This window comes from Psammomys obesus, unplaced genomic scaffold (genome assembly GCF_907164565.1).
Source record: "Psammomys obesus unplaced genomic scaffold, mPsaObe1.curated_primary_1811, whole genome shotgun sequence".
Taxonomy (NCBI): domain Eukaryota; kingdom Metazoa; phylum Chordata; class Mammalia; order Rodentia; family Muridae; genus Psammomys; species Psammomys obesus.
Genome location: NW_026595981.1, coordinates 4,003,431 through 4,027,670, shown reverse-complemented (window position 1 = coordinate 4,027,670; position 24,240 = coordinate 4,003,431). Strand labels below are relative to the sequence as shown.

General features: G+C 44.0%; 2 protein-coding genes and 1 pseudogene across 4 annotated transcripts in view; 1 reads left to right on the top strand and 2 right to left on the bottom strand.

Annotated features, from left to right (window-relative positions):
* Positions 1-233: 233 nt before the first annotated feature.
* Positions 234-5,920, bottom strand: Rskr (ribosomal protein S6 kinase related). Of its 2 annotated transcripts, none has more exons than XM_055620379.1 (12): positions 5,594-5,920; positions 4,798-5,046; positions 4,626-4,709; positions 4,439-4,507; positions 3,845-3,914; positions 3,524-3,628; positions 3,325-3,365; positions 2,793-2,820; positions 2,611-2,700; positions 2,451-2,539; positions 2,236-2,346; positions 234-1,882 (listed from the first exon to the last, which is right to left on the bottom strand). In XM_055620379.1, the coding sequence occupies exons 1-12, from the start codon at positions 5,753-5,755 to the stop codon at positions 1,652-1,654; spliced, it is 1,329 nt and encodes a 442-aa protein (XP_055476354.1). In that variant the 5' UTR covers positions 5,756-5,920; the 3' UTR covers positions 234-1,651. The 2 variants fall into 2 exon arrangements, with proteins under 2 accessions (XP_055476354.1, XP_055476355.1); XM_055620380.1 differs by having other exon boundaries at positions 4,798-5,043.
* Positions 5,921-5,946: 26 nt separating this feature from the next.
* The window catches only part of Bltp2 (bridge-like lipid transfer protein family member 2), a 31,048-nt gene continuing 12,754 nt past the window's right edge, over positions 5,947-24,240 (bottom strand). For both annotated transcript variants that reach the window (XM_055620377.1, XM_055620378.1), the window contains 20 exons: positions 24,041-24,240; positions 23,192-23,382; positions 22,971-23,070; positions 22,629-22,831; positions 21,022-21,316; positions 18,386-18,543; positions 17,760-17,966; positions 13,997-14,096; positions 12,887-13,069; positions 12,301-12,422; positions 11,250-11,405; positions 11,046-11,167; positions 10,330-10,510; positions 9,312-9,398; positions 8,550-8,660; positions 8,296-8,431; positions 8,069-8,199; positions 7,521-7,622; positions 7,109-7,243; positions 5,947-6,706 (listed from right to left, as the gene is read on the bottom strand). The exon at positions 24,041-24,240 is cut by the window's right edge and continues 110 nt beyond it. In XM_055620377.1, coding sequence (XP_055476352.1) covers positions 6,527-6,706; positions 7,109-7,243; positions 7,521-7,622; positions 8,069-8,199; positions 8,296-8,431; positions 8,550-8,660; positions 9,312-9,398; positions 10,330-10,510; positions 11,046-11,167; positions 11,250-11,405; positions 12,301-12,422; positions 12,887-13,069; positions 13,997-14,096; positions 17,760-17,966; positions 18,386-18,543; positions 21,022-21,316; positions 22,629-22,831; positions 22,971-23,070; positions 23,192-23,382; positions 24,041-24,240 — 3,100 coding nt within the window. In that variant the 3' untranslated portion in view covers positions 5,947-6,526. The remainder of the gene's footprint in view (positions 6,707-7,108; positions 7,244-7,520; positions 7,623-8,068; positions 8,200-8,295; positions 8,432-8,549; positions 8,661-9,311; positions 9,399-10,329; positions 10,511-11,045; positions 11,168-11,249; positions 11,406-12,300; positions 12,423-12,886; positions 13,070-13,996; positions 14,097-17,759; positions 17,967-18,385; positions 18,544-21,021; positions 21,317-22,628; positions 22,832-22,970; positions 23,071-23,191; positions 23,383-24,040) is intronic.
* On the top strand, positions 8,930-9,278 carry LOC129686413 (60S ribosomal protein L36-like; annotated as a pseudogene).

Below are 24,240 nucleotides of genomic sequence, written 5' to 3'. Positions count from 1 at the left end.
TCTGCCTCTGTCTCCCAAGTGCTGGGGTTAAAGTTATCCACCATCACCGCCCAGCTATCACTGTGTGTTTAGGAGGCTTTTGGAATAGATTTGGGAGGCTTTCAAGTTACTTAGAGAAGATCTACCCATACTGAAGTTTCTATTTTCTTCCTCATATTAGGCAATTATTAGATTCACTTCCAATTTTTAAAAATTATATTTATTGAAAATTAGCTTTAAGCCTTGAGATCACACTTTCTTAATTACATTTCTTTATTTAGTTGGGGAAACTGCATACATGTTGTGGGAGTCAATCTCTCCTTCCCCATGTGAGTCTTGGGGAATCAAACTCATGTCCTCGGGCTTCATGGCAAGTCCCTTTACCTGCTGGGCCATTTTGCTCTGTCATTTTCTTTGAGACAGGATTTCAGTATGTAGCATTGGCTGGCCTGAAACTCACTATGTAGACCAGTCTAAGGTCACAAAGACCCACCTGCCTCGCTGGTGGTGCTGGAACTAAAGGCAGGTGTCATCACGTCTGGCATTAAAATTAAACTATTTTTACATGTATCTATGTGGATACATATGTGGGTATGCATATCTGAGGAAGCCAGACTGTGGGATCTCCCTGGAGCTGGATGTATAGGCACTTGTGAGGTGCCACTGTGGGTGCTAAAATCCCAATCTAAGCCCTTTGTCAGCAATGATCATTTTTAACCATTGAGCCATCTCTCCAACTCCTTTTTTTTTTTTGAAACAGTGTCTCAGCCAGATGTGGTGGCACTGCCTTAAATCCCAGCACTCACACAGGGAGACAGAGGCAGGCGGATCTCTGAGTTTGAGGCCCAGCCTGGTCTACAGAGCAAGTTCAGGACAGCCAGGGCTATAAATAGAAACCCTGTCTTAAAAAACCAAAAAAAAAAAAAAAAAAAAAAAAGAAAGAAAGAAAAAAGAAAGAAAGAAAGAAAAGAAGGAAGGGTCTCACTATGCAGGCTTGGCTGCTGTGAGGCTTACTTTGCAGCTTGGATGGCCTTGAACTCACAAGAGATCTTCCTGCCTCTCAAATGCTGGGATATTTATTCAGCTGTTGAAATGACAGTTTTTGCAACCTTTAAAAAACATTCACATTGCTTCTGACTAGCTTGGTATTTTGTTTTGGTTTTTGTTTTTTTGAGGCAGGGTTTGTGTAGCCCTGGCTGTCCTGGAACTCACTCTGTAGATAAGGCTGACCTCAAACTCACAGAGATCTGCCTGCCTCTGTCTCCCCAGCACTGGGATTAGAGACATGCACAGCCAACACCATCCAGCCTCTACCAGCTTGTTAAACATATAAATAGCACCTTGGAAGCCCACAGACTGTCATTATTGCCCAAGAAAGGAAGTATGGTAGAAAAACATGGATACAGGAAGGCTCAAGAAGCCTTTGTTTGGCAGTGTAAGTGAAAGTACTAGAGAAGTGAAGTAAAGAAGGTCACTCACTGCCTTGACCTGCGACTAAGAGGTAGCTGTATGATAGGAAAGCATTAGAGGCAGTTTTGGCTATCAGTTGCAAAATGCCAAAGATTTAAACTCTGGCCAATACCTACAATAGAGAACAGCAAGGAACAACAAAGTAAAAACTAGGCCATCATAGTGGGCATACTATGGTGGTAGTTTCCAGCTGGGCACACAGCTACAGTACAGAATCTGCAGAGATGGAATGGACCAAGGACTCCAGATCATAGTCAAAGTCCCTGAAGGGCATGGATTCCAATGGACTGGGCCAGGTAGCTTGCATCTCCACGACAAAGTTCACTGGCAGCTTCTGTAGGAGCTCAGGGTCAAAGGTCACACCTCGAAAGAAGGGGTGGACCTGGAATTGATGCAGATATCGTAGACGTTGCAGAGGGTTCTGGCATAAGAGCTGAAGGAAAACAGAATATGAGACTGGGATAAGAAAGACTGGACAGAGACAATGAATAATAGTCCATGGAGCTCTGGAAAGCTTAGATTTGTGAAAAAGAAACATGGTGATTGGAGAAAATGGGAGGACGGTGAAGGTAAACAAAATGGATTTGGATTTGCAGATAAGGTAGGACTGGTCCATGCTCTTCAAAGGGACCTGTCTGTTCTGGATTAGGAAAGGATTTAGGGTGGCAGATACTCAGGAATGAAGTCTGCGGTACCAGTTAGAGAAATGAGAGGGGATGGGCAGGAAATAGCACTTTAATGAAAAGGTGAGTAGCTTGGGAGTCAGGAAAGCAGTGCATATCCTACCTCCTGGAGCAGGAGTGAGAGCTCCTGATTAACAGAAGCTGGAATCTCAGATTCGCAGCGGGTCACACTTGCCAACATGGCCAGATGATCTCTTTCTGCAGCCACTGGGAACTAAGTTGAAGAGGTAGGGGTAGGAGGAAGGTAAGGCTTTCTAAGGTCTTTCCTACCACAAAGAAAAGCTGCCTTTCCTTCAGCACCACCAACCATTCTCTCACCTTACCAGCTGCCAGAGAGAAAAGCAGTACTCCTAGGGACCACCAGTCAGCAGTGTGGTTGTAAGGCCCACCACTCAGGACCTCTGGGGCTGTGGCATGAGAGGCATTGTCACTCACGTCCTTTTGCCATCCTCCCCACCAGCTTTAGCTTCTCTCTCACCCATGTACTGGAGAGTGCCACAGATAGTATAGGCTCGTGCTCCCTGGGATAGGCGGCGAGACAGACCGAAGTCTGTCAGTTTCAGATGGCCTATGAAGTAAGGAAACTGTTTTGACCCATGCCCTGTCCCCACCACCACAGAGGACCCACTCATCGTGAGACTAGGAAAGGAAGATACATACCTCGTTCATCTAGAAGGATATTCTCCATCTGAAATCATGGGTGAGAGGACATTATCTTAATTGTTTCTTTTTTTGCTCTGATTTGGTTTTCCATTGTTATTTTTGACATAAGTTCTCATTATATAGCTAGGGTATATTAATGTGTGTATATATATATGAGCATATGAGCATGGGTGTGTCTATGTCAGTTTCTTTGTAGCTTCTAACCAATCTCTATCCAGACTTCCAGAATTAAATTTTTATACACACACACACACACACACACACACACACACACACACACACACACAAAGGCTAGCCTCAAACTTGTGACACTCCTCTTGACCCCTCAACAGAGCTGGGGTATACACATGTATGAGCACACCTGGTGTTCGTTTGTGTATGGCTGTTAGCTAGAGGAGTTTACTCAGCATTGAAATCTATACTTGGAGGACCCACACCCAGATTGACTGTCTCTGCTTCCTAACACCTTCTCAGACCTGCTGGAACTTCTTGAGGTTCTTCCTCAAGTTAAGAAGAAAGAAAGCTCTACCTTTACGTCCCGGTGGATGATGCCCAAGTCATGGAGGTAGCCTGCGGAGAATAGTGCGCATGGGTGTGTCTATGCTGGCTTCCTCGTATTTTCTACCCCATCTCTACCCTAACTTCCAGAATTAAATATCAATTCAATTTTCTCTTCTCCACTAACTGAATTCTCCCCTTTCCATTTCCTTGACCACTTTTTCACTTACACAGCACCAGGACCAGTTCAGCTGCAAACAGACGGAGAGAAGCCTCTGGAAAACAGCCAACAGCAGACCACAGGGAGTAGAGATCCATGCTGCAGTAGCTACACACTGCAAAGCACCAGAAGTCTAGGCAATACTTGGGGTCTATAATGCCAGGGCTCAGAGCGTTACAGACATCCTGCCCAAACTACTGCCACCAGCTATTTCTCTTTTTCGGAATACAGAAATGCTATGCGGAATGGAACCAAGCAAAGGCAGAATAATGTCAAGTGGGGAGAATAGCATATGGACCTTTGGGGGTAAAACCAAAACCCAGTCACTCACTAATGAAGAGGTGTCGTTTCCCCTGCCAGCTGTCCCCCAAGCTGTGTACAAAAGGATGGTTGATCTGCCGCTAGGGACAAAGAAAACAACAACTTAGGAAAGAACAGGCTTATTGATGACAAAGGTAGCCAAGAAATGAGGTGCTGACTTAACGTAGACATGAATTGCTGCTTCACTTGACTAAGCTTATTTGGTACTGCCTCCCTCAGAATCTTGGGAGCACACTGCTTAGGAGCGCACCAAGATATGTTGGAGAGAGTTCCCTGACAGAATTTGGAGTGTGTCCACAGCTAATTACCACTTTTCCCAGGATTTACTCTGGTGCTACACTATGCTACGATGGAAACATATGTGGACAGTAGAATCAAAAGCAAGTGACAGGAATGGTGGCGCACGCCTGAAATCCCAGCACTCTGGGAGGCAGAGGCAGGCGGGGCTCTGTGAGTTTGAAGCAGCCTGCTCTACAAAGTTAAGTCCAGGACAGACAAGACAAGGTTACACAGAGAAACCCTGCTTCACAAAAACAAAACAAAGCAGGTAAGTTGGACAAAGAAAGGTACTTTCTTCCAGCCATGTTTTCAGAACTCTGCGTACCTGAATGTTAACCTCCTCTTTGCACTGCCTCAGAGTATCCTGCTGTAGGACTTTTACTTTGGGCACCACCTAAGGTGGAGAGTAATGGTAAACTCATGGTAAATAATGCTCTTTAATTTATTCCCCCTAATCTCTGCAACTAAGATTATAAGCAACTACTGAGAGAGTGAAATACCTAGACTCCTACCTTCACTGCAAATACAGCCTTTTGGGTACAATCTAGCACTTTCAGGACAGTTCCAAAAGAACCTTTAGCCACAAGACCTAAAATCTGAACAAAGAAATGGAGAAAAGGGCAACTGAAACTGGTTATTTCTAGATTCCTCCCAAAGACACTTTCCAGGGACTCAACGACCTACCTTCAGCTCCTGCTGCCCCCTAACAGGCCTCATGGGAAACTCTGGCAGAAAGAGGCTGATGAACTGAGGCACTGGCCACTCAGACAGAGGCTTCTCCAGCAGCAGAGGGTCTGGCTGGAGTGGTTCCTGACGTAGGCACTGATGCCTCTGTAGTTTCCATAGTTCTTCCAGACCTGACCTGATGGTCCCCATACCACACCAGAGGCTCTTCCAGCCTTGCGCCCAGGGTCCCTGGCTGTTGCCACCCTGCTGAGAAGGGAGCCATTCTAAGCTGCCCATGAAGCGCTGTAAGTTCTGCCCATCTCAGCAGGTACTCCTATGACGTGTTAACCTCTACAGCAATGCTTCTCAACTGTCCTACTGCTGTTACCCTATAATACAGTTCATGTGGAAACACCAACCATAAACTATTTTCAATGCTACTTCATAACTAATTTTGCTGTTATGAATCAGAATGTAAATATCTGATATGCGACTCCTGTGAAAAGGTCATTCAACCTCCAAAGGGGTTGTGACCCACAGGTTGACAACCACTGCTCTGAATGGAAGGAAAATTCCCAGGCTTTGTAATGTGATCTAGATTTCCTTGACATAAATCTCTATGACAGTAACAGTTGTATGTTTTTTTCCACGACAAAAAAGGAATACAACCTGTGCATGAGTGGGGCTGTTCACATTACAGCCTCTATGCCCACCCCCATACTGGGTATCACCAACAGGCTCCTAACTAGGCACTTTCTAGCCTCAGGCCCTTATCTCCTTCCCTTCCCTAGGCAGCCAGAGCCCCATACCTTACCTTTTGAGGAGCAGACACCCGGTTGTGTTGCCCCTGACGACAGCTCACTGCTCCCATCCCCAGTCCTCCTTTCCTTCTGCTAAATCTGCTGTCCCAGTTACATAAGCAATCCCTCCCTCTGATGCTGCATGACCCATGAGCCCCGCCTCTTCCAGTGTACATAGGCCCATCAGCTTTAGGACCACATCATACCCAGGGTAGGAACTATCTGTGACAGAACTTGAAAGCAGAGAAGAGAGGCCACAGTCTTCATAGTGGCAGGTGAAAATGTGTGAGGTTACTGAGGAGGGAAGGGCACACACAAGTTGATCGCTCTTAGTACAATTAAAAAAAAAAAAAAAAAAAAGCCAGCATCAAATTTAAAATATTTTTTTCTTTAAATCATCTTTTTCTTCGTCCATTCTCTAGGGCATACCCCAGGGAGGAAGTAAGGTACCCATGGCCAGCCCTGGCTCCAAATGCCATCCTCCCAAGTGAGCACACAGATTGGGAAGTTGACCCCCCCAAACACTAACACCTCTTATACAACAAGAGTGGAGTGAGGCACAGAGGATCAGACCCCTCCCCTCAGCTTACTGGCACAAAGGGAGAGCAATTACACTTAGAAATATATATATATATATTTTATATATATATATGTCTTTATAAAATTTATCATACTTGATCAAAACTATCCCCCAACCTCTTCTGTTGTGCCCAAGGAGCAGGATCCCTGGGTCTCCTAGTTCTCTTGCCTAATAAGCATGAGAGAGAACTCAGCACTTTTGTCTACCATGCCCTGCAGGGATAGGCCAGCTGTTGAAGACCAGTGTCTCTCTCAGTTCCCATAAGCCCCACAAATCCTGCGGGATTAAGGGAAGCTCTGCCCACTCTGAAGTCCCCGGACCCTGAGCCAAAGTCAGATTTTATACTGCAGACACTTGGATCTCCACATCACTTGCGCCTGCCAAAGATGGACTTCTTGCTAGGGTTCTTGTCACCCACACTTAAACCGATAAGGAGCCGAGCTTTCTCCTCTTCCTGCTGTTGCATGTTCCGGTCAGACTTTGTTTCCAGCTTTCCCCGGACCTCAGATGCCATTGCAGGTTTCAGCCTTAGTTTTTCTTTGATTACCTGGCAAATGAAAAGGAATAAAAGGCAAAAATATCAGTGTAATGGGCTGCAGAATTCCAAGTAAACCAATTCAAAGATTTATTACACTTACAAAGTACAATGGGGCAGTTCAAAGTATATAGATAATGGTCTCTGCTTTCAAGAAGCTTACAATCTTAATCAGAACCCATCATAAAGTTGATGTAGAAGCCCTTTATTCCCTTAAATTAATGATAGCCAAAATATAAGAAACAGTATAATAAACAGTAAAATATTTGGGGCAGTCATTGATGAAACAACAGGATGAGTCATTTTATTTGCTCCTCTCTTGGCTATCTCTTAATATAGAACAAAAGGCTCCTAAAAAGGCAGTATGTTTGCCAGTTCCTGCTAATGAAACAGCCATGAGCCCTGGTGGAATACCTGGGCAACCAGAGCTTTCCGGCTGTCCCTTTTGACAGCCATGGCAAAGTCCAACCATGTCCACGTGTTGTTGTGGTATTCCAGACAGGGTAGCACCAAGTTAAGGTCACCCCAGTCCACACTGTTCTTCTCACCCTGTAAAAGGAAGAGGAGGGGGGAAAAAAAAGGAAAAATTTCATCATCTGCCATTTTGAATCTAAGTCCCTTGGCTTATCATATTCCTACAATAGCAACCTACATATTTGATTTCCCCTACCTCAGTCTGGTAATAGTACTGACTCCTGCAGGAAGCAGAAGAAACAGCAGGTTTGTCACCCACGGCCCACTTTCACGGGAAGCCTGATTGTCATGTCACCCTGTCTCTAATCTTCAGTTTCCTTCCTACTCAAGAAAGTGCTGAGATGGGACATACCTTATAACTGACACACAGTGGAACCTGTGGGATTTTTATGTATATGAAGGAGTTGTTCATGGCAGCTCGCTCTTTCATCTTATCAATATCATCAACTGGATGCTAGGAAAGAAAGAAAAGGAACATAAGCCCTAAAGCCATCATGAGAACCCAAGACCCTAAACATTATTCCATCCTCTCAGTCCTGGAGTAGACTAAAGGAAAAAGGGAAACCCAGCCAGGCCCAACGGGACTATTAATACCTGTGGGGGAAAAAAAATCTTTAATAAGGAATATTTAAGGGTTGGAGCAGTGGCTTAGTGGTTAAGAGTGGTCTGTTTTCCTAGAGGTCCTGAATTGAATTCCTAGCAACCACATGGTGGCTTATAACCATCTGTAATATGATCTGATGCCCTCTTCTGGTGTGCAGGTGTACATGCAGATAGAACACTCATACATAAAAACAAACTTAACTCTTCCAGCTCTGGTCCCCCAAGAGTTGAGATTACAGAGGGCACTACCACATTCAGCTGCTCTGATCTTTCAATCCTTAGGAACATGCGCCATACCTCAGGTAATTTTCGAAATGATCTTCTGACTCCAGAGCTCCGGGTCAAGCCCTGTGCTACCCCCTTCCCAGGGCCTAGTGGTACCGAATCATCTGTGGCTATCAGCTGCCGAGGCTTCACCACTGGTATTCCTGTGAAAACACAAGCACACCAACAGTGACACTTCTCCTGACAATGCTTTGGGTCATCACACCATTCTTCTGGCATTCCAGCACAGCAATTCTTACCAGTAGTCACAAGTTTGGACTTATCCTCTTCATCACCCACTTCATCATCGTCCACATTTCGACCAGGAAAGAAAAAGCCCATCATTCTATGGAAGAACTGGTGGGACAGCTGGATGGTGAGAGGCACCACATTTACCTAAGAGGGAAGGTGGTGAGGAAGCAAGTAAGCTCAGTGTCTCCCACTACTAACTAGTATAGCAGTTTAGTTTTGAACTGTCCTTTGATCCTGGGCTTCCAAAGAACTGTTTACTAACCTCAAAATGTTCCTTAACAGAGATACCTCCAACAGGTGGCCGGACTTTGCTGAAGAGGCGGAGGGCTAGTTGTCTCCCTGACTGGCAGGAACTCTGGGGCCGCAGAACCACCTATAGGCCAGAGCAAACAATAACTCCACTAAACATCCTCTCTAAAACCCAACTTAAAAATCAATCCACAAATCTTCTGTAGGAGAACTGAAGCAATGGTTTTGCTAAGCTCGGCAAGCTGTACCATCCCAGATCACACTGCTTCCTATACAAGGTTATGAAACAACCACCACAAATGCCTTCTGCACTAAAGCAAATATAAGTGGCATAGGAATGGGGAAATAAGATTTACCTCATAGTCTTCCTGTCTCGAATGGAGAGCAGCAGCCATGGCCCTGTGCTACCCCATGGCCAAGGGCCTCAACAGGGGCCACAAGGTGACGAAAAACATCAGCAAGCCAAGGCATAGCCAACGCTGCCAGCATCTCACCAAGCACACCAAGTCATGCAGGACATGATCAGGGAGATGTGCAGATTCGCGCCTTATGAGCAGCACGCCATGGAGCTACTAAAGGTGTCTAAGGACAAGTGTGCACTCAAGTTCATCAAGAAGAGGATGGGCGTGCACATAATAGCCAAGAGAAAGCAGGAGCTGAGCAGCTGAGCAACATGCTGGCACCTCTGAGAAAGGCGGCTGCGAAGAAGGACTGATGGACCTCCCCCAGTAAACATTGTGGTGCACAAAAAAAAAAAAAAAAAAAAAAAACTTGCCTTATAGATAGCATTGGGAAGAAGGTTGTTCATAGTGAACCAGCCTAACTCCAGGAGATGTTCTGCTGTGTCATCAGACTTATTCACCTGTAAGACATATTTGGTCCATATCATTATAAGCCAATCTAAGACCCTAGTTTTATTTTTCTCGTTCCTCTGTAAATCATGAAGCCCAGGCTAGCCTCAAACTGTGGCTGGCTCCTGGCCTCCTTACCTACACATCTGAAATGCTGGGATTATACGTACGCACCATCACACCCTGCCAATACCTCTTTCAATCTTACATGCAAAACATACCCACTAATCCAGTGTTTCTTGTAATACTAGCTAAACAACTAAATGTTAGTACTTCCTAGTTCTTGTGACATTTAAATTTCTCATTCATTTTCAAACATTCCTTGTAACATTCTTTCCCCTTGTAGAGTAATTGCAGAAATGCTGAATGGCACTACTCCAATTCAACTTGGATGATTACTGCATGCTCCACTTTAGTTCTAAAAATAATTTTCTTTTCATTTTTGGTTTTTCAAGGCAGGGTCTCTCTATGTAGCTTTGACCAATCTGGACTCACTTTGTAGACCAGGCTGGCCTTGAACTCACAGCTATCCACCTGCCTCTGCCTCTCAGAGTGCTGGGAGTAGAGGCATGTGCCAAGTGTGGCTGTTTTTTTTGTTTTGTTTTGAAAATAGGGTTTCTCTCTGTATCCCTGACTGTTTTAGACTTAACTTTGTAGACAGACTGGTCTCAAACTCATAGAGACACACTTGCCTCTGCCTCCTAGAGTGCTAGGATCACAAATGTGCACCACCACTCCTGGCTAGAATAATTTTCTTAATGAAAAAGCATTTGATTAATCTTATCTACACACTTGCATCATTCATTACAAGCTACTATGTCTCTAATTGTGACCATCACGAAGAATTACACAATTAGCCCCCCTTTCCTCTATGGATCAAACTCTTCAGATAGGTTATGCCTCAGACTTTGGCTGTGGCTATATGACTGTGCACCCCAATACCTTGCTGTAGAGAAACCTCTGTAGCTCCAGCTCAGCGATTCCCAGCTGTCCATCTTCCTCTGTCAGGCGCCAACGTGCCTGAGCAAAGTAAAACTCAGTGCGACGAACCACACTCACATCTTCCTGTTGCTTTCGCAGCTCCATTTTGTTGGCTCGCTGCAGTTGGAAATCCTTAAAACATCTACGCATGAATAGGAAAGCCAAAGGAGAAAGGGAAAGCACACACAGCTTAGTGCTGCAGGCTGAAGCCCGGAGACCAGCCTACTTTGGCTTAGCTGATGCCTATTTTTTTCTTACTGATGTACTGTTTCTGACACTTGAGCTAGGGAACAGACATCCTACCTTTTAGCTCGATAGCTTCTTAAAAAAGCACTATCTTCCCACTGACTCCTATCACTGTATCTTCAATTTTGATCTTTACTGATCAGTTTTAATGTGTCTGCAGTTCAGATACATACTGCTAAGGCCACAAAAGTAGTATTTCTCAACTATCCAATTTTGCAGCAGAGCTTTTTCCAGGAAGCACTCCAGTGAGCACCCAAAGGAGGGGCTTTTCTGTTTTCACTCACCTCTCTGGCCAACTTCAGCAAGGCTTATTCAGGAAGACGTGTCTGTATCTACTCTTAAAACAGTCTTTGAGAATGCACACTAAATCTACAGACTGTCAGAACACCGGCAAGAAAGAGAAACCAGCTCTCAAGAAGACTAGTGGGTACCTGATGAGGATGTTGAGTTCTTCACTTTCCAGCTGCAGGTTGGCCTTTTCCTGGTTTAGCTGTAACTGAAGTTTTTGGTTCAGGTCAAGTAAGTTCTCATTCTTGCTGTCATCCTGTAAAGACTGGGAAACCAGGAGAGCAGAGTTTGAGAGCCTGAGTGTCTACTGTAGGAGTCTCTGTCCTTAGACTACCTGAAGTGACTACCTTCATGATGGAGTACATCTGCTTCTCCAGGTGCCGTATCTGGGCCACATGCTGCCGCACAGCCTCCTGCAGGTGCAATATGCTGCTGCGCTGCTCCTCAGGATTGCTGGAGATCTCAAGCTGGAACCTGACACGCTGTTTTTTTTCACTGTGCTCCTAAAAGAAAGGAAAAAGTGCACTTTTTTTTTGTATAGTGCTATGAACAAAACCTACAGCTTCGTACATGCTTTACTAATGGTACATCCCCAGCCTCATAAATTAACATTTTTTTTTCTGGTTTTTTAAAACAGGTTTAACAGAGCGTTGGCTGTCTTGAACTCACTTTGTAGACCAGGCTGGCCTCAAACTCACAGTGATCTGCCTGCCCCTGACTCTCAAGTGCTGGGATTACAGGCCTAAACCACCATGCCCAGCTGAATTAACAGTTTTTTAAAAGGTTAAGTCGGGCTGGAGAGATGGCTCAGCGGTTAAGAGCACTGGCTGTTCTTTCAGAGGTCCTGAGTTTAATTCCCAGCAACCACATGGTGGCTCACAACCATCTATGGTGAGATCTGACGCCCTCTTCTGGTATATATGTAATAAATAAATAAATCTTTTAAAAAATAAAATAAAATAAAAGGTTAAGTCTTGGAGGAAAGTGAATAGTGCTCTCTTTTGAAAGCTGACCATAAATTTATGGTCATGATCAGTAGCAAGAGTAAAGGGTAGGTCAATACAAAAGATCTGCAATGTGGATTTCATTAGGCAGGCCCACAAGGGAGAGATGGAGGCAAAAGCATGTTCTTAAGATTGTTGGCGATGCTCAGATGACTGAGTAGAGAACAAACAGCCTATAACAAACTCTACAATCTTAGAGACACAAGAGCTAAATTGACTAATAAGATGTATCAGCCCTAAGTCCCCTTTTCAGGGTAAGGAATTAGTTTCTTTCTTATCCACTGAGCCATCTCACCAGCTCAGCACTACTTTACTTACTTACTGGGATCAAAGTAAAAGGCAAGGTCAAAGTTCAGACGAGATTAACCTGAACTGTAGACAGGCTCATGCTCACCTTCCGCTTAGGTTCTACATGGAGCAGCAGATTGTTGACAATGTCCAGAATCATAGCATATTGAGCTGGATTGGTAGAAATTTCCAATTCATGGTGGATGAGAGTGAAAGTATCCACAGCCCCTAGACAATTATAAGCAGTTAAATAAGAGGTTCAGGTTTCTCCTAACTCATATTTTTGTACTGTTTTTTGAGACAGGGTTTCACTACATAGCACTCGCTAGCCTGACATTCACAGAGATCCAACTGCCTCTGCCTCCTGGATGCAGAGATTAAAGCTGTGCACCACCATATCCAGCCTAACAAATATTTGGAACCACTCCTGTTAGTCAATCCAACAGAAAGGGAGTAAGAGACACCCCGAAACAGGAACATGTTTATTTCAGAATCATACGTAATACCTATTGTCCCAGTTTCCTCTAAGAGTACAAGTTGTTCTAAGGCTGAAATTTCAAAATGCAGAGCCAAGTAAATGTTAGTAATAACAATGCACAGGAATCCCTTTAAGTATTGTCTTAAAACGACTAAGGAAATAACTACTTTCACAAATCCCTAGTCCTCTCCAAAAACCTTTAAAGCCTAAATACCTTCCTGCTTCTTTAAGAGATCCTCCTTTTCCTGGTTCTCACGAACCTCAGGTGGCTTAATCTGAGTTGCTAGCTCAGGATCAATGTCATGGCTGTAACTAATATAGTACATCCGGCAGCTACAGCGTGAAATGATCCGCTGGACTTGCTGGGCTTGCTGGGCTTCAGCTGGCTGGTTCCAATCTGGGAAGGAGAAAAAAAAAAAAGGTGAAAGACAGTCTCCATAAAAGGTGTGGTGAGAGCTCCCACCGTATATTATGTCTAAGGAACCGCAGAAATGTTGTTTTCAGTCTAGACTGGAAAAAATAATGATACTTCAGTATACACTGATGCTAGTAAAGAAATTGGGGCAGCAGAGATGGCTCAGTGTTGGGAGCACTGGCTACTCTTCCAGAGAACTTGGGGTTCAATTCCCAGAACCCACATGGCAGCTCACAGCTGTCTGTCACTCCACTTTCAAGGGATCTGACACCCTCACACAGACATATATACAAGCAAAACACCAATGCACAGAAATAAAATAAGTCATTTAAAAAAAAGATACATTGGAGCCCAGTGTCACAGTACATACAGCTTGGTCAACACAAAAGTGAGCTCCAGGACAGCCAGAGCTATACTGAGACCTTGCCTCAGATATATAGATAAATGATAGGCGATAGAGAGACAGACAGAGACACAGACAAGCTGGGTGTACAACTCAAATGTATAGCAAATGCTGGCATGTAAAGCACTCTGAGTTTGATCCCTACTACCATCAAAAATTTAATCAAAACCGTATGGTGGCTCATTTCCAAGACCATAACTTTGAGGAAAGCGTGGCCTATACAGACTAAGACAGCTTCAAAAGCCAAAAGAAAGAAAAAAAGTGAAGAACATAGGTTACATAAGTAAATGAGGTCCCTTTTTGTTTGTTTTGGTTATTTGAGTGTTTTTCTGTGTAGCCTGGCTCTCCTGGACTCTCTTTGTAGACCAGGCTGGCCTTGAATTCACAAGAGATCTGCCTGTCTCTGCCTCCCCAAGTGCTGGGATCACAGGTGTGCACACTAAGCCTGGCTGGTACTGAGGCCCCTTTGGAATGCACATCTACTATGAGGGAGGAAGAAAGCTGACCTGTGGTCGTGGTAACCATGCCTCCCACTGCCTGCCCACTTTCCATCAGCTCCTGAACAGAGTCCAGACTGCGTTCCCGGTGCTCCTCAATATTCTTCACCTGAAAACAAATTGTCGGATGTTTAGTTTCTGGGAAAAGACGGCTTATTCTAACACCACCATAGATAACCATGTTTCAAGTGAAGTCACATGCTGCAAAACAACGCTTCAGTAAATGACAGGTTGCAGGCCCAATAACAGTCCCATCCCTGTAAACCCAGCAAGAGGCCGTGAGGCAGGAGCATGCATGCCATCCTGGACTGCACATTAAGTTCCAACAGTCTAGAATTTTGCGATCCACAAAAACAAAACAAAGGGTCAAGCCACCCGATGACAGTAGAGTAGAGGAAAAGAGGAGGAGGAGGAGGAGGCAGCGGCAGTCGCTGCTAGGCCCCTGAGGAGAAGACTGTCATGAGGACAAAGATGGAGCAGAAGTGGCCAAGGCAATATTAGAGTACAGGTAACAGGGCAGAGGGCTGGGAAGTAGGCCAGACCAGCATAGATGGGTTAGAATAGATGAGACTCTCCCCAGCTATAGTGCTTTAAAGCTTATTAATCAATGTAACAGGTCTCTGTCTCATTATCTGGGAGCTAGAGCAGGTGTAGGAAAAAAAAAAACCTTTAATTCAACACTTGATGGATTTGAGGCCAGCCTAGTTTACCTATAAAGTGCAGCTAATACCTCAAAAACACAGCCACCGAGATGACTCAGTAGGTAAAGGGCTTGCTGAACAAGTCTGATAACCTGAGTTCAATCTTGAACTCACATAAAAGGGGAAAAGGATGGGCCTGAAGAGATGGCCTCAGCAGTTAAGAGCATTTGTTGTTTCACCAGAAGACCAGGGTTTGAGCTCCAGCACCAGCATTGGGCAATTCTGGTTCTAGGGATCTCTTCTGATCTCTTCTGGTATGTGAAGATATGCATGTGGTATATACAGAGACATTTAGGCACTCATACACATAAAAAAGTAGGAAAATTGACTCCACAAAATTGTCTTCTGACCTCTAAAAACACACATATCTCTCTCAGACATACAATAATAGGACCTGGTTCAAATCCCCAGCACCAATGTAAAAATCCAAAGACAGCCACAAATGCCTGTAATCCCAGGAAGGTGAAGACAGAAAGATTGTTGGGCTTGCTGGAACCCAGGCGAATTCCAGGTTCAACGAAAGACCCTGCCTCAAGGGAGTAAGGCAAAGCATAATAGAACAAGACACCTGATGCCCTCTCCTCTGGCCTCTGTGCATTCACAGGCACATATCCCTGCACACACACACATCACATGCTCACCCATATATACATACCTATTTAAAAAAAAAAATCATTCTGACACTGTTGCCTTGGAGATCAGGGTAAATAACAGAATGAGTGTCATAAAAGATCAAAGCAGTAAGGTCAAAGCTTCAGGACTGGAGAGATAGATGGCTCACTGGTTAAGAAAGAACACTCACTGGCTACTCTTCCAGAAGATGAAGGTTCCATTCCCAGCAGCAATTGGGCAGCTAACAACTTCCTGTAATCCCAGTCTCAGGGGATCCAACACGCTCTTCTGCAGGCACCAAGCACGCACCAGATGCACAGACATACATGCAGCACAGCACCCACACACATTAAACAAGAAAAAAGGAAAGAAAGAAGGAAAGGAAGGAAGGAAGAGAAAGAAAGAGAGAAAGAAAACGAGAAAGGAAAGAAAGAAAGAAAATGAGAAAAGAGAAAGAAAAAGAAAGCAAGAGAAAGAAAAAGAAAGCAAGAGAAAGAAAAGAAAAAGAGAAAGAAAGTAAAAAAGAAAGAAAAAGAGAAAAAGAAAGAGAAAGGGAGAAAAAGGAGGGAGGAAGGAAGGAAGGGAGGGAGGGAGGGAGGAAGGAAGGGAGGGAAGGAGGAAGGGAGGGAGGGAGGGAGGGAGGGAGGGAGGGAGGGAGGGAGGGAAAAGATAGAGGCTCCTGGGGCTGGAGATGGCTCAGCAGTTCAGAGCACTTGCTGTTCTTACAGACGACCCAGTTTCAGTTCCGAGCACCCACATAACAGCTCACAATCACCTTAATTCCAGTTTCAAACCAGACATACATATTCTTCTGGTCTTGGAGGGTACCACATACGTACATGGCAGGTATATGGATAAATTAAAACATATAAATCAAAAATAACACAAATATCTCTAGCTATCCATCCATCCATCCCTAGATATGTATTTTTTAGAGACCCAGGCTTCAGATGGCAGATCTATTGAAGCACAAAGTCACATAGGGAAAAAAAATTATATTCTTTCTAACTCCAAGGATCTCCACTTTAATGCTAATGCAACTTAGGGGAGAAAAAAAGCCTTCAACTGTAAATGTGACATGCCTAAAAGTGATAGGCCCAGAAAGTTCTATCTACCTTTACATGGATCATTTCTACTCCTTCATCCCAATTTCTTTTGTTGATTGTGGGGATCAAACCTAGGGTTTGTGCTTCTTAGCCAAGTGTTTCTACTGAGGAAGAACTCCAGCTAAGGTACCTTCTGTGGACACTATCTGCTAACATCTTGACTTGACTTTAGTTGGCTTGACTTAGTTGTTCTTTCTTTTGTTTTTGAGATAGGGTTTCTCTGTGTAGCCCTGGCTGTCCCAGAACGTGCTCTGCCTCCCAAGTGCTACAATTAGAGGTGTGGGCTACCACTCCCTGGCTTGATCTAAATATTCATCTGTGTCTAGCATCACTATGCTTGAGGTTGCCTTGACTGAACAAGGTCCTTTACAGAAATACAGGATCAGTAAAAGGGGTTATCTCTTGATTACCATCATTCATGTTTTTTTTTATTTTGGTTCTTATCAGATGTAGCTGAATCCTATAACCCAGTGTGCAGTACAGTGTGGACACTTAACAACTGTCAAATATGTAAATGATAATGCATAATCCTAGCCATACCTCATGACCACCAACCACTTTGGGAGGTAGAGGCAGGCAGATCACTGAGTTCAAGGCCAGCCTGGTCTACAGAGCAAGTCCCAGGACAGCCAGGGCTACATAAAGAAACCCTGTCTTGAAAAATCCAAAAACAACAACAACAACAAAAAACCCTCGGGCTGGAGAGATGGCAGCACTGGCTGCTCTTCCAAAGCTCCTTAGTTCAATTCCCAGCAACCACATTGGTGGCTCACAACCATCTATAATGAGATCTGCTGCTCTCTTCTGGCCTGCAGGTGTACGTGCAGGCAGAACACTACATACATAATAAATAAATCAGTCTTAAAAACAAACAAACAAACAAACAAAAACCCCTCCCCTTTTTGCTGAAACAATCACCCTTATGAAAGGCCATAAAATGACTTGGCTAGCCATGTGGCAATGCTCCCTGCACTACAGATGCTACGGCAGAGGGAGCTTCAGTTTTAGGGCACCTGGACTACACAGAGCCTGGCACCAGACTACATAACAAGACTTGTCTCAAACAAGCAAAACAAAGTTCTCAGACCCACTGTCTATTAGTTGCCTGTTGGTATGACATTTATGGAGGGACTACAAACTTAAAAAGAAAGAAGTTCCTGTTCATTTAATCTAGTACTGGTCAATACAACAGTATTGTGGGAGAGAAACACTGTTTCTACAGTCCACAGGCTCAGTGTCCTTTTCTACTAAGGAGAAGGTAGGTGCTATAAAGAACCTTCCAGCAGTTCCAGCTGAAAGGGCTAACCACAGAAAATAGAGATATAATAGGCCTTCTCACACATGCTCACTAACCTCTAGCCATAGCTGTCGGCCATCCTGTTCAGTAGGGCTGCTTTCAGTAGTGGCAAAATACTGCATGCCATCCAACAGGCAAGTCCAGGAAGTCTTTTGTTTCAGGGTGTCACCATACCAAGCTGGATGGTGTTGGCACTGCAGCAACTGGGCTTTGGCAGCTGACACAATGACACAGCCTTCTGTCTCTGCTCCACGAAGAACCATCTATGTCAAAAACAAATGAGTTTTAGACAAAAAGGAGGCTGAGAAAGTTCTTCTGGTCAGTGAGCTTCACTGATTTTATATATGGAGTGACTACTTAGGATGCCTGTAAAAGATACAAATTGAGCTCCAGCTACCCGTTCTTCAGTTATATGTGGAGAAGCACTGAGGTTGCTGATACATGCCCATAACCCTAGCTTTCAAGAAACTAAGACAAGACAGCCAAGTTTAAAGCCACAGTGAAAGGTCACCACCTTTTTTTTTTTTTGAGTCAGGGTCTCACTGTTTTCAAATTTAGAGATCCACCTGGTTCTACCTCAGAAGGGCCAGGATTAAAGGTGTATGACACCAAACCCCACACTCAGCTTGTGGAACTCTATCCGGATTCAGCCTGACACAGGTGTCCTATAAAGGAAAGGTACCTGGCAGTTGACCAGCTCAATAAGGCAGTTTCGGTTGTATATGTCATCTGTCTGGCAGGCAGCAATGCCACACAATTGGTCACTCATGCCCGACTCCTCTTCTGTGAATACTACAAATCTGTCTGTTTCTTCAATCAGTTTCTGCAACATGTAAGCACCTGGCAAAGAAATAAGTTGGGGAAAGGTCACCGTCTCAAAGAGAGGGAGAACACATCCAGGGCCACATTGATTGCTCATTAATTCATGTCTAGGTAAAGGCTGAGATAGCTCTTCAACCTAGAACACTAGTCACTCTACCCCACCCTTGACTCAAAAGGATAAAATAAAAGCTATTTGGTTCTCCCCTTGATGTTAACAAAAGTAAAAGATTTCTAATAGAAACATCAGTTTAAATAACTCTGCTTTTTTTCCCCTAAGGCTCCCATCGTGACAGTGGTAGGAAATGATCCCAGGTCCTCTGTAAGAACAGCAAGCGCCCTCTCAACTGCTGAGCCATCTCTCCAGTCTCTCTCTCCTTTTCACATACTCCTTTTTTGTGACTATTCCTTTCCACTCCTCTGTCAGCAGTGACACCATGTTCTAGCTTTGCTACTTCTCTCGAAGGTCTTAGAAGTGTTGCCTCCTCTTGCTTAATAAGTCTGTCTGGTAGCATTACGGTTGTATCAAAATTAGACCAGTCTGCCTGTGGTGGAGATCCTACCTCTAGCACCTATTCAACTGTGACTTTGGGCAGCTTGCTTTATACTCTTTGTGACTCACTTTCCTTATCTGCAAAATAACAGCAACTATCGGATAAGGCTCGTGATAATTTAACGAAATACATAAAAATATTTTTTTTAAAAACAGTATCCACTCTTTTTTTTTTTTATTTTTTTAAAATTTATTTAATTTTATTTTATGTGTGTTAGTGTGAAGGTGTCAGATTCCTTGGAATTGGTGGTACAGACAGTTGTGAGCTGCCATGTGGGTGCTGGGAATTGAACCCAGGTCCTTTGGAAGAGCAGACAGTGCTCTTAACCACTGAGCCATCTCTCCAGCCCCCATAAAAATATTTTTATAGGTATCTGCCATGATAAACAACACTATCATCTTCCTGGCATTAAGTTTTAGCTCTGTGAAGAAATGCCTGAAACTCTTATCTCTAGAGTAAGGCTAGACTCATTTCCAGATGTTGTCAGCGCTACCTATATATCCTACCACTGCCACAGGTTCAGCGTGTCCAAACCTGTTCAGCCTATGGCTCTATTTCTCATCCTACCATTTACAATACGCCAGCAAATCACCAGACACCAGGCGTTAGGCATCATCACCCTCCCCCACTTAAAAGATTTTTAAGTGTTTGGTATTTTGCCTGAATGCGTGTCTCTGTGCATGATAAGTGTGCAGTATCCAAACAGGCCAGAAGGTGGTGTCAGATTCCCTGGAACTGGGTTATGAGCCTCCATCTAGATGCTGGGAATTGAACCTGGATTCTCTAGTCATTTCTTTAGCCTTTCCTTGTTTTTCATTTGGACAGTTTTTCATTATGTGGCCCTGGCTATCCTGGAATATATGTAGAATATACATTACTATGTAGACCAGGCAGGCCTTGGACTCAGAGTTTTGCTTGCCTCTGCCTTTACAGTGCTGTATACCAGGCTTATATTTTCCATTTTAACGTCTTCCAGCAGCCAAGTCTCCTAATGCACAGTAGCATACAGAATCATTCTGTCTATCTCACTCATTCCAGCTGCTCCACCTCCTTCCAGTCCTTGCTGCCTCCTGTTGATACACTGTTACTCTCCTCCTCTGTCTGTCCACCCCCAGCCCTCCTACTCCCACTGCTAGAGTTACTTTCCTAACTGTTAAAATCTAGTTATGACAGTCTATTCAAAGACTTCAGCAGTTCTCCATCCATACCTAGCGAAAAAGGACCTATGTAGGTCTCCAATGATCGTCATGTTTTCTTTCTAACCTTTTTTGTTGGTGCTGTTTTTCAAGACAGGGTTTCTCTGTGTAGAGCTGGCTGTCTTAGAATTTGCTTTGTAGATCAGGCTGGCCTCAAACTCAAAGAGATCCACCTGCCTCTGACTCCTAAGGCTTGCACCACCACAGCCAGCTTCTAACCCATTTCTCAACTCTCCCTTTGTTACTGTGTTATGGAAAACAAACTGTTTATTCTCCTTTGAACACCTCACCCTTTCCCAATACCATTCCTATTCAGATTATTTCCTTTGCACTGACTGCCCTTTTCCCCTATTTCTACACATTCAATAATGCCATACCTTAAAAGTCAACTCAAATGTCACTTACTCAATTAATTCTTGCCTGATTATATTCCATTTCACTTTAACTTCCCTGGTCTTTGAATTCCTCTCTGATGCATTTCCCACTTTTCATTTGTTCTCACACTCACCATAAACTCGCATTCTCTTATATTTGTTATTTCCTAAAACACCCATTCTTTTCTTGCTCAAGTCTTACTTTTCTTTCAAGATTCCCTGGGATGCTAGAGAGATAGCTAGGCAAATACAGAATTTGGCAGTGTTTCTGTTTTATGCCAGCTAAGAACTTAAATGATACAAGGCCAGGAATATGGTGTCCCAGCCCACGTTCATGTTCTGACCCTAAACCCACAGTCACCTGCCCCTGCCTACCTCCTGATGATCCCTTATCAGGCCGTCCACTGAAGCTAGGAGTGCTGACATGAGGCGGAACTTGGGCACTTGGTGGGATACCCCGCTTTGGCTTTTTGGCTGACATCTGGGGATCAATCTTCAAACCTTTCAGAGCCTCAGTAGAGAGATTACGTTTGAGTACAGCTGCTTTTTTGTAGCCATCATATAAGCCAAAGGCAATGTCCCTGTTGGTGGTTGTCCAGGAAATCCGTAAATCTACCAAGTAAAGCTGGTGTGTATGGAAGGCAGGGTCACCATCTCGAGTAGACAGCTCCTGAGAAACAGGGAAAGGAAACCAGGATCATACAGACATTCCCACCACTACTCCTGAAGCAGAGACAAAGTGCAGAAAGCAGCTCTGGAAGACCATGGAGAAAAATATTAAGTGGTCTTAGTTTGTACATTACTTTACATCCTAACTTATACCTACTGTGCTTTAGTGAATCAGGTAACTTCAAAGCCATCTATAGTTGGGAGAGATGGAGAAAGCCAACACTAAATGAAGCGTTAAGAACTTTGACTCTAGCCGGAAGCAGCGATGCACACCTGTAATCCCAGCACTCTGGGAGGCAAAGACAGGCAGATCTCTATGAGTTCAAGGCCACCCTGGTCTACAAAGTGAGTCCAGGACAGCCAAGGATACAAAGAAACCCTGTCTCAAAAAACCAAAAAGAACTTTTACTTTATTTCCTGAAGACCAAGAGCATTGTTAAACGGAGAATAAAAAGAATAGGGAGTGGTGGTGCCAGGAATTGAACTCACTAATCTAATACCCTGCCACTCAACTGCACACCTACCTCAGGATTTTTCAAGAGGGTGATTATCTACATGTGGTAGCACATTTCCTGAAATCACAGCATATAAAGCAGTGGCAAGAGAACAGAGAATTCAAGTCAAGCTTGGATTACAAAGCGAGACTATCTCTCTAAAAAAAAAAAAAAAAAAAAAAAAAGGAAGAAAGAAAAATGAAACAGCAGCAGCAGCTAGTAGCCAGTGATACGACTCAATAGTTTAAAGGTTCTTGCTGCCAAGCCTGATGACCTTAGCTAGATCCCTGTGCTCACACAAACACTTTTTTTTTTTACATTATTAATGAAATAAAGATAAATTTTAAAAAGAAGCTAATGAGATGGCTCAGTAGGTTAAGGCTTGCCACCAAGCCTAACGGTTTGAGTTGGATTTTCTGTACTAATATAATGGAAGCAAAGAAACTGACACACACTAGTTGTCCTCTGACCTATATTTATACACAACCACCCACCCAATAAATGCAACTTAGAAAGGAGCAGCTGTAACACCGAGTAAATATATCATAAAGTAATGACATACATGCCATGAATACAGTTAGAAACCTTATCAGAACTTAACTCTCACTATCCACTGTGATAGTACACAGGAGATAATAGGTGTGGACAAGGACTTGAGGGTAGGGCACACATGACAGCAAGACCCATGACTGGCACGCCACTGTTGGACCTCTCAAGTCTCTAAAACTACTACAAATCTCTGTCCTTTAAGCCACCAGCAGTCTACTTTGCCCACTTAAATTTAGACACCATCTAACAAGAGGCTATGTCAAATAGTACCTCTTCAATAGCGCGATTGCTGTGCCGTTGGTAAGTAAGGGATGACAGGCTCAATAGATGAGTCTTTGTTATCAAGGGATCAAGGCAGTGGTCAGCATTCTCTTCAGTGGGTGAAGCCATCAGGTGGACAGTCACCTGACTTAAGTCACTCACCATCTGTGTCACACTCCACTCAGAAATAAGGCGCCGCATCACTGTGCCAGCTGAGAAAAGGAGCACACAAGTCCATGCAGAGCAGTACAAGAACGTGAGTCATTAGAGGAGAATGGAACTAAGAAAAAACAAAACAAACAAACAAAATCCCAAGGAACAGACTAGCAGAAATAGAAGCTTTGGCCTGACCTTGAGGTATAAGCCGCTGAGTTCCCCGAGTGAAGACATGACCCTGACTGCACTCAATCTGGATGCCCCGCTGCTGGGCAAATGATGCCCAATAATGTACCTGGTAACAAGAGCAAAAAACAGTAGAAAGGATGGCAGAAGAGATGACTAAGAGAGTCAATATATAGAAAATAAGAAAACTAAGAAAGGGATACAGTTAAATGTTCGATGTCAAGTCTAACCTGTAGCTGGGGAAACAGTGCAGTATAGGAAAGCTGTTTGTAGTGCTGGCCAAGTTTCTTCTTGCTGGGCTTCAGGTTATTGAAGAGTTTTCCTCTACAGATAGGCCTTGTGACGCTAGTCCAAGTTGCCCAGAAATTTTGCATCCAGCGAAGGGTACTACTATACAACAGAATTCGGGGCTGGGATATTGCTGCAAAGGAAAGGGTGGACATATCCAAGTTGTGGTTGAAACAGAGGTGAGGAAAATGTTTTCCCAGCTTCATCTTTAGAGACTGAAGAACCCATACATCCTCCTCATATTCTGTGCCCGCAGCACCTCTTCTCTCAAGGATCTAAGCTCTCTGCTTTCACCTAGTGCTATGGTCTAAATGTTTATATATTCATCCCCCTCCTCCTCTACAGCCGCCAGATTTTAGGTAAAAATCCTAAACGGCAAGGTGATGGAATTAATGAGGGAAGCTGGTTAGACGTAAGAATGATACTGATGACAAAGGGTGGGCTGAGTCAGCTGAGAAATGGGTCAAGAGACCAGAAGGAGTTTACTGGCTCTTTCCACCACTTGAGGCTACAGCAAAATGGCACTGGTGTGTAAGGAAAGGACCTTCACCAGACACTGAATCTTATTAGCACTTCCATCTTTAACTTCCTAGACTAAACAACTTTGGGAATATCCATTACTTCTAAGCAACACAATTTGTGGTATTACTGTTAACAGCAGTCCAAAAAGACACTAATCCTACAAACAAAGGTCACAACTCAATTCTGACCTGTCCTTCTATCCTATCTTTCACTCTAAAGAAGTCAGTATCCAAGCCCATCCTCCCCATGGTCCCAGACCCAAGTCTTACTCCCACTATGGCGAGTCAAATCCATCTTGATAGAGAGATTGAGGTTCTCAGAGCGGAAGGCCCGGTAGGAGTCATGGAGCTGACCCAAGGACACCTCAGGCAGGAATTCAGGGGCCCTCAGAGTGACACTGTGATGATCATGAGGGTTCCCATGGCACAGCCACTGCAGGTCCAGTGTCATGCAGAAGTCAGGCAGGTGA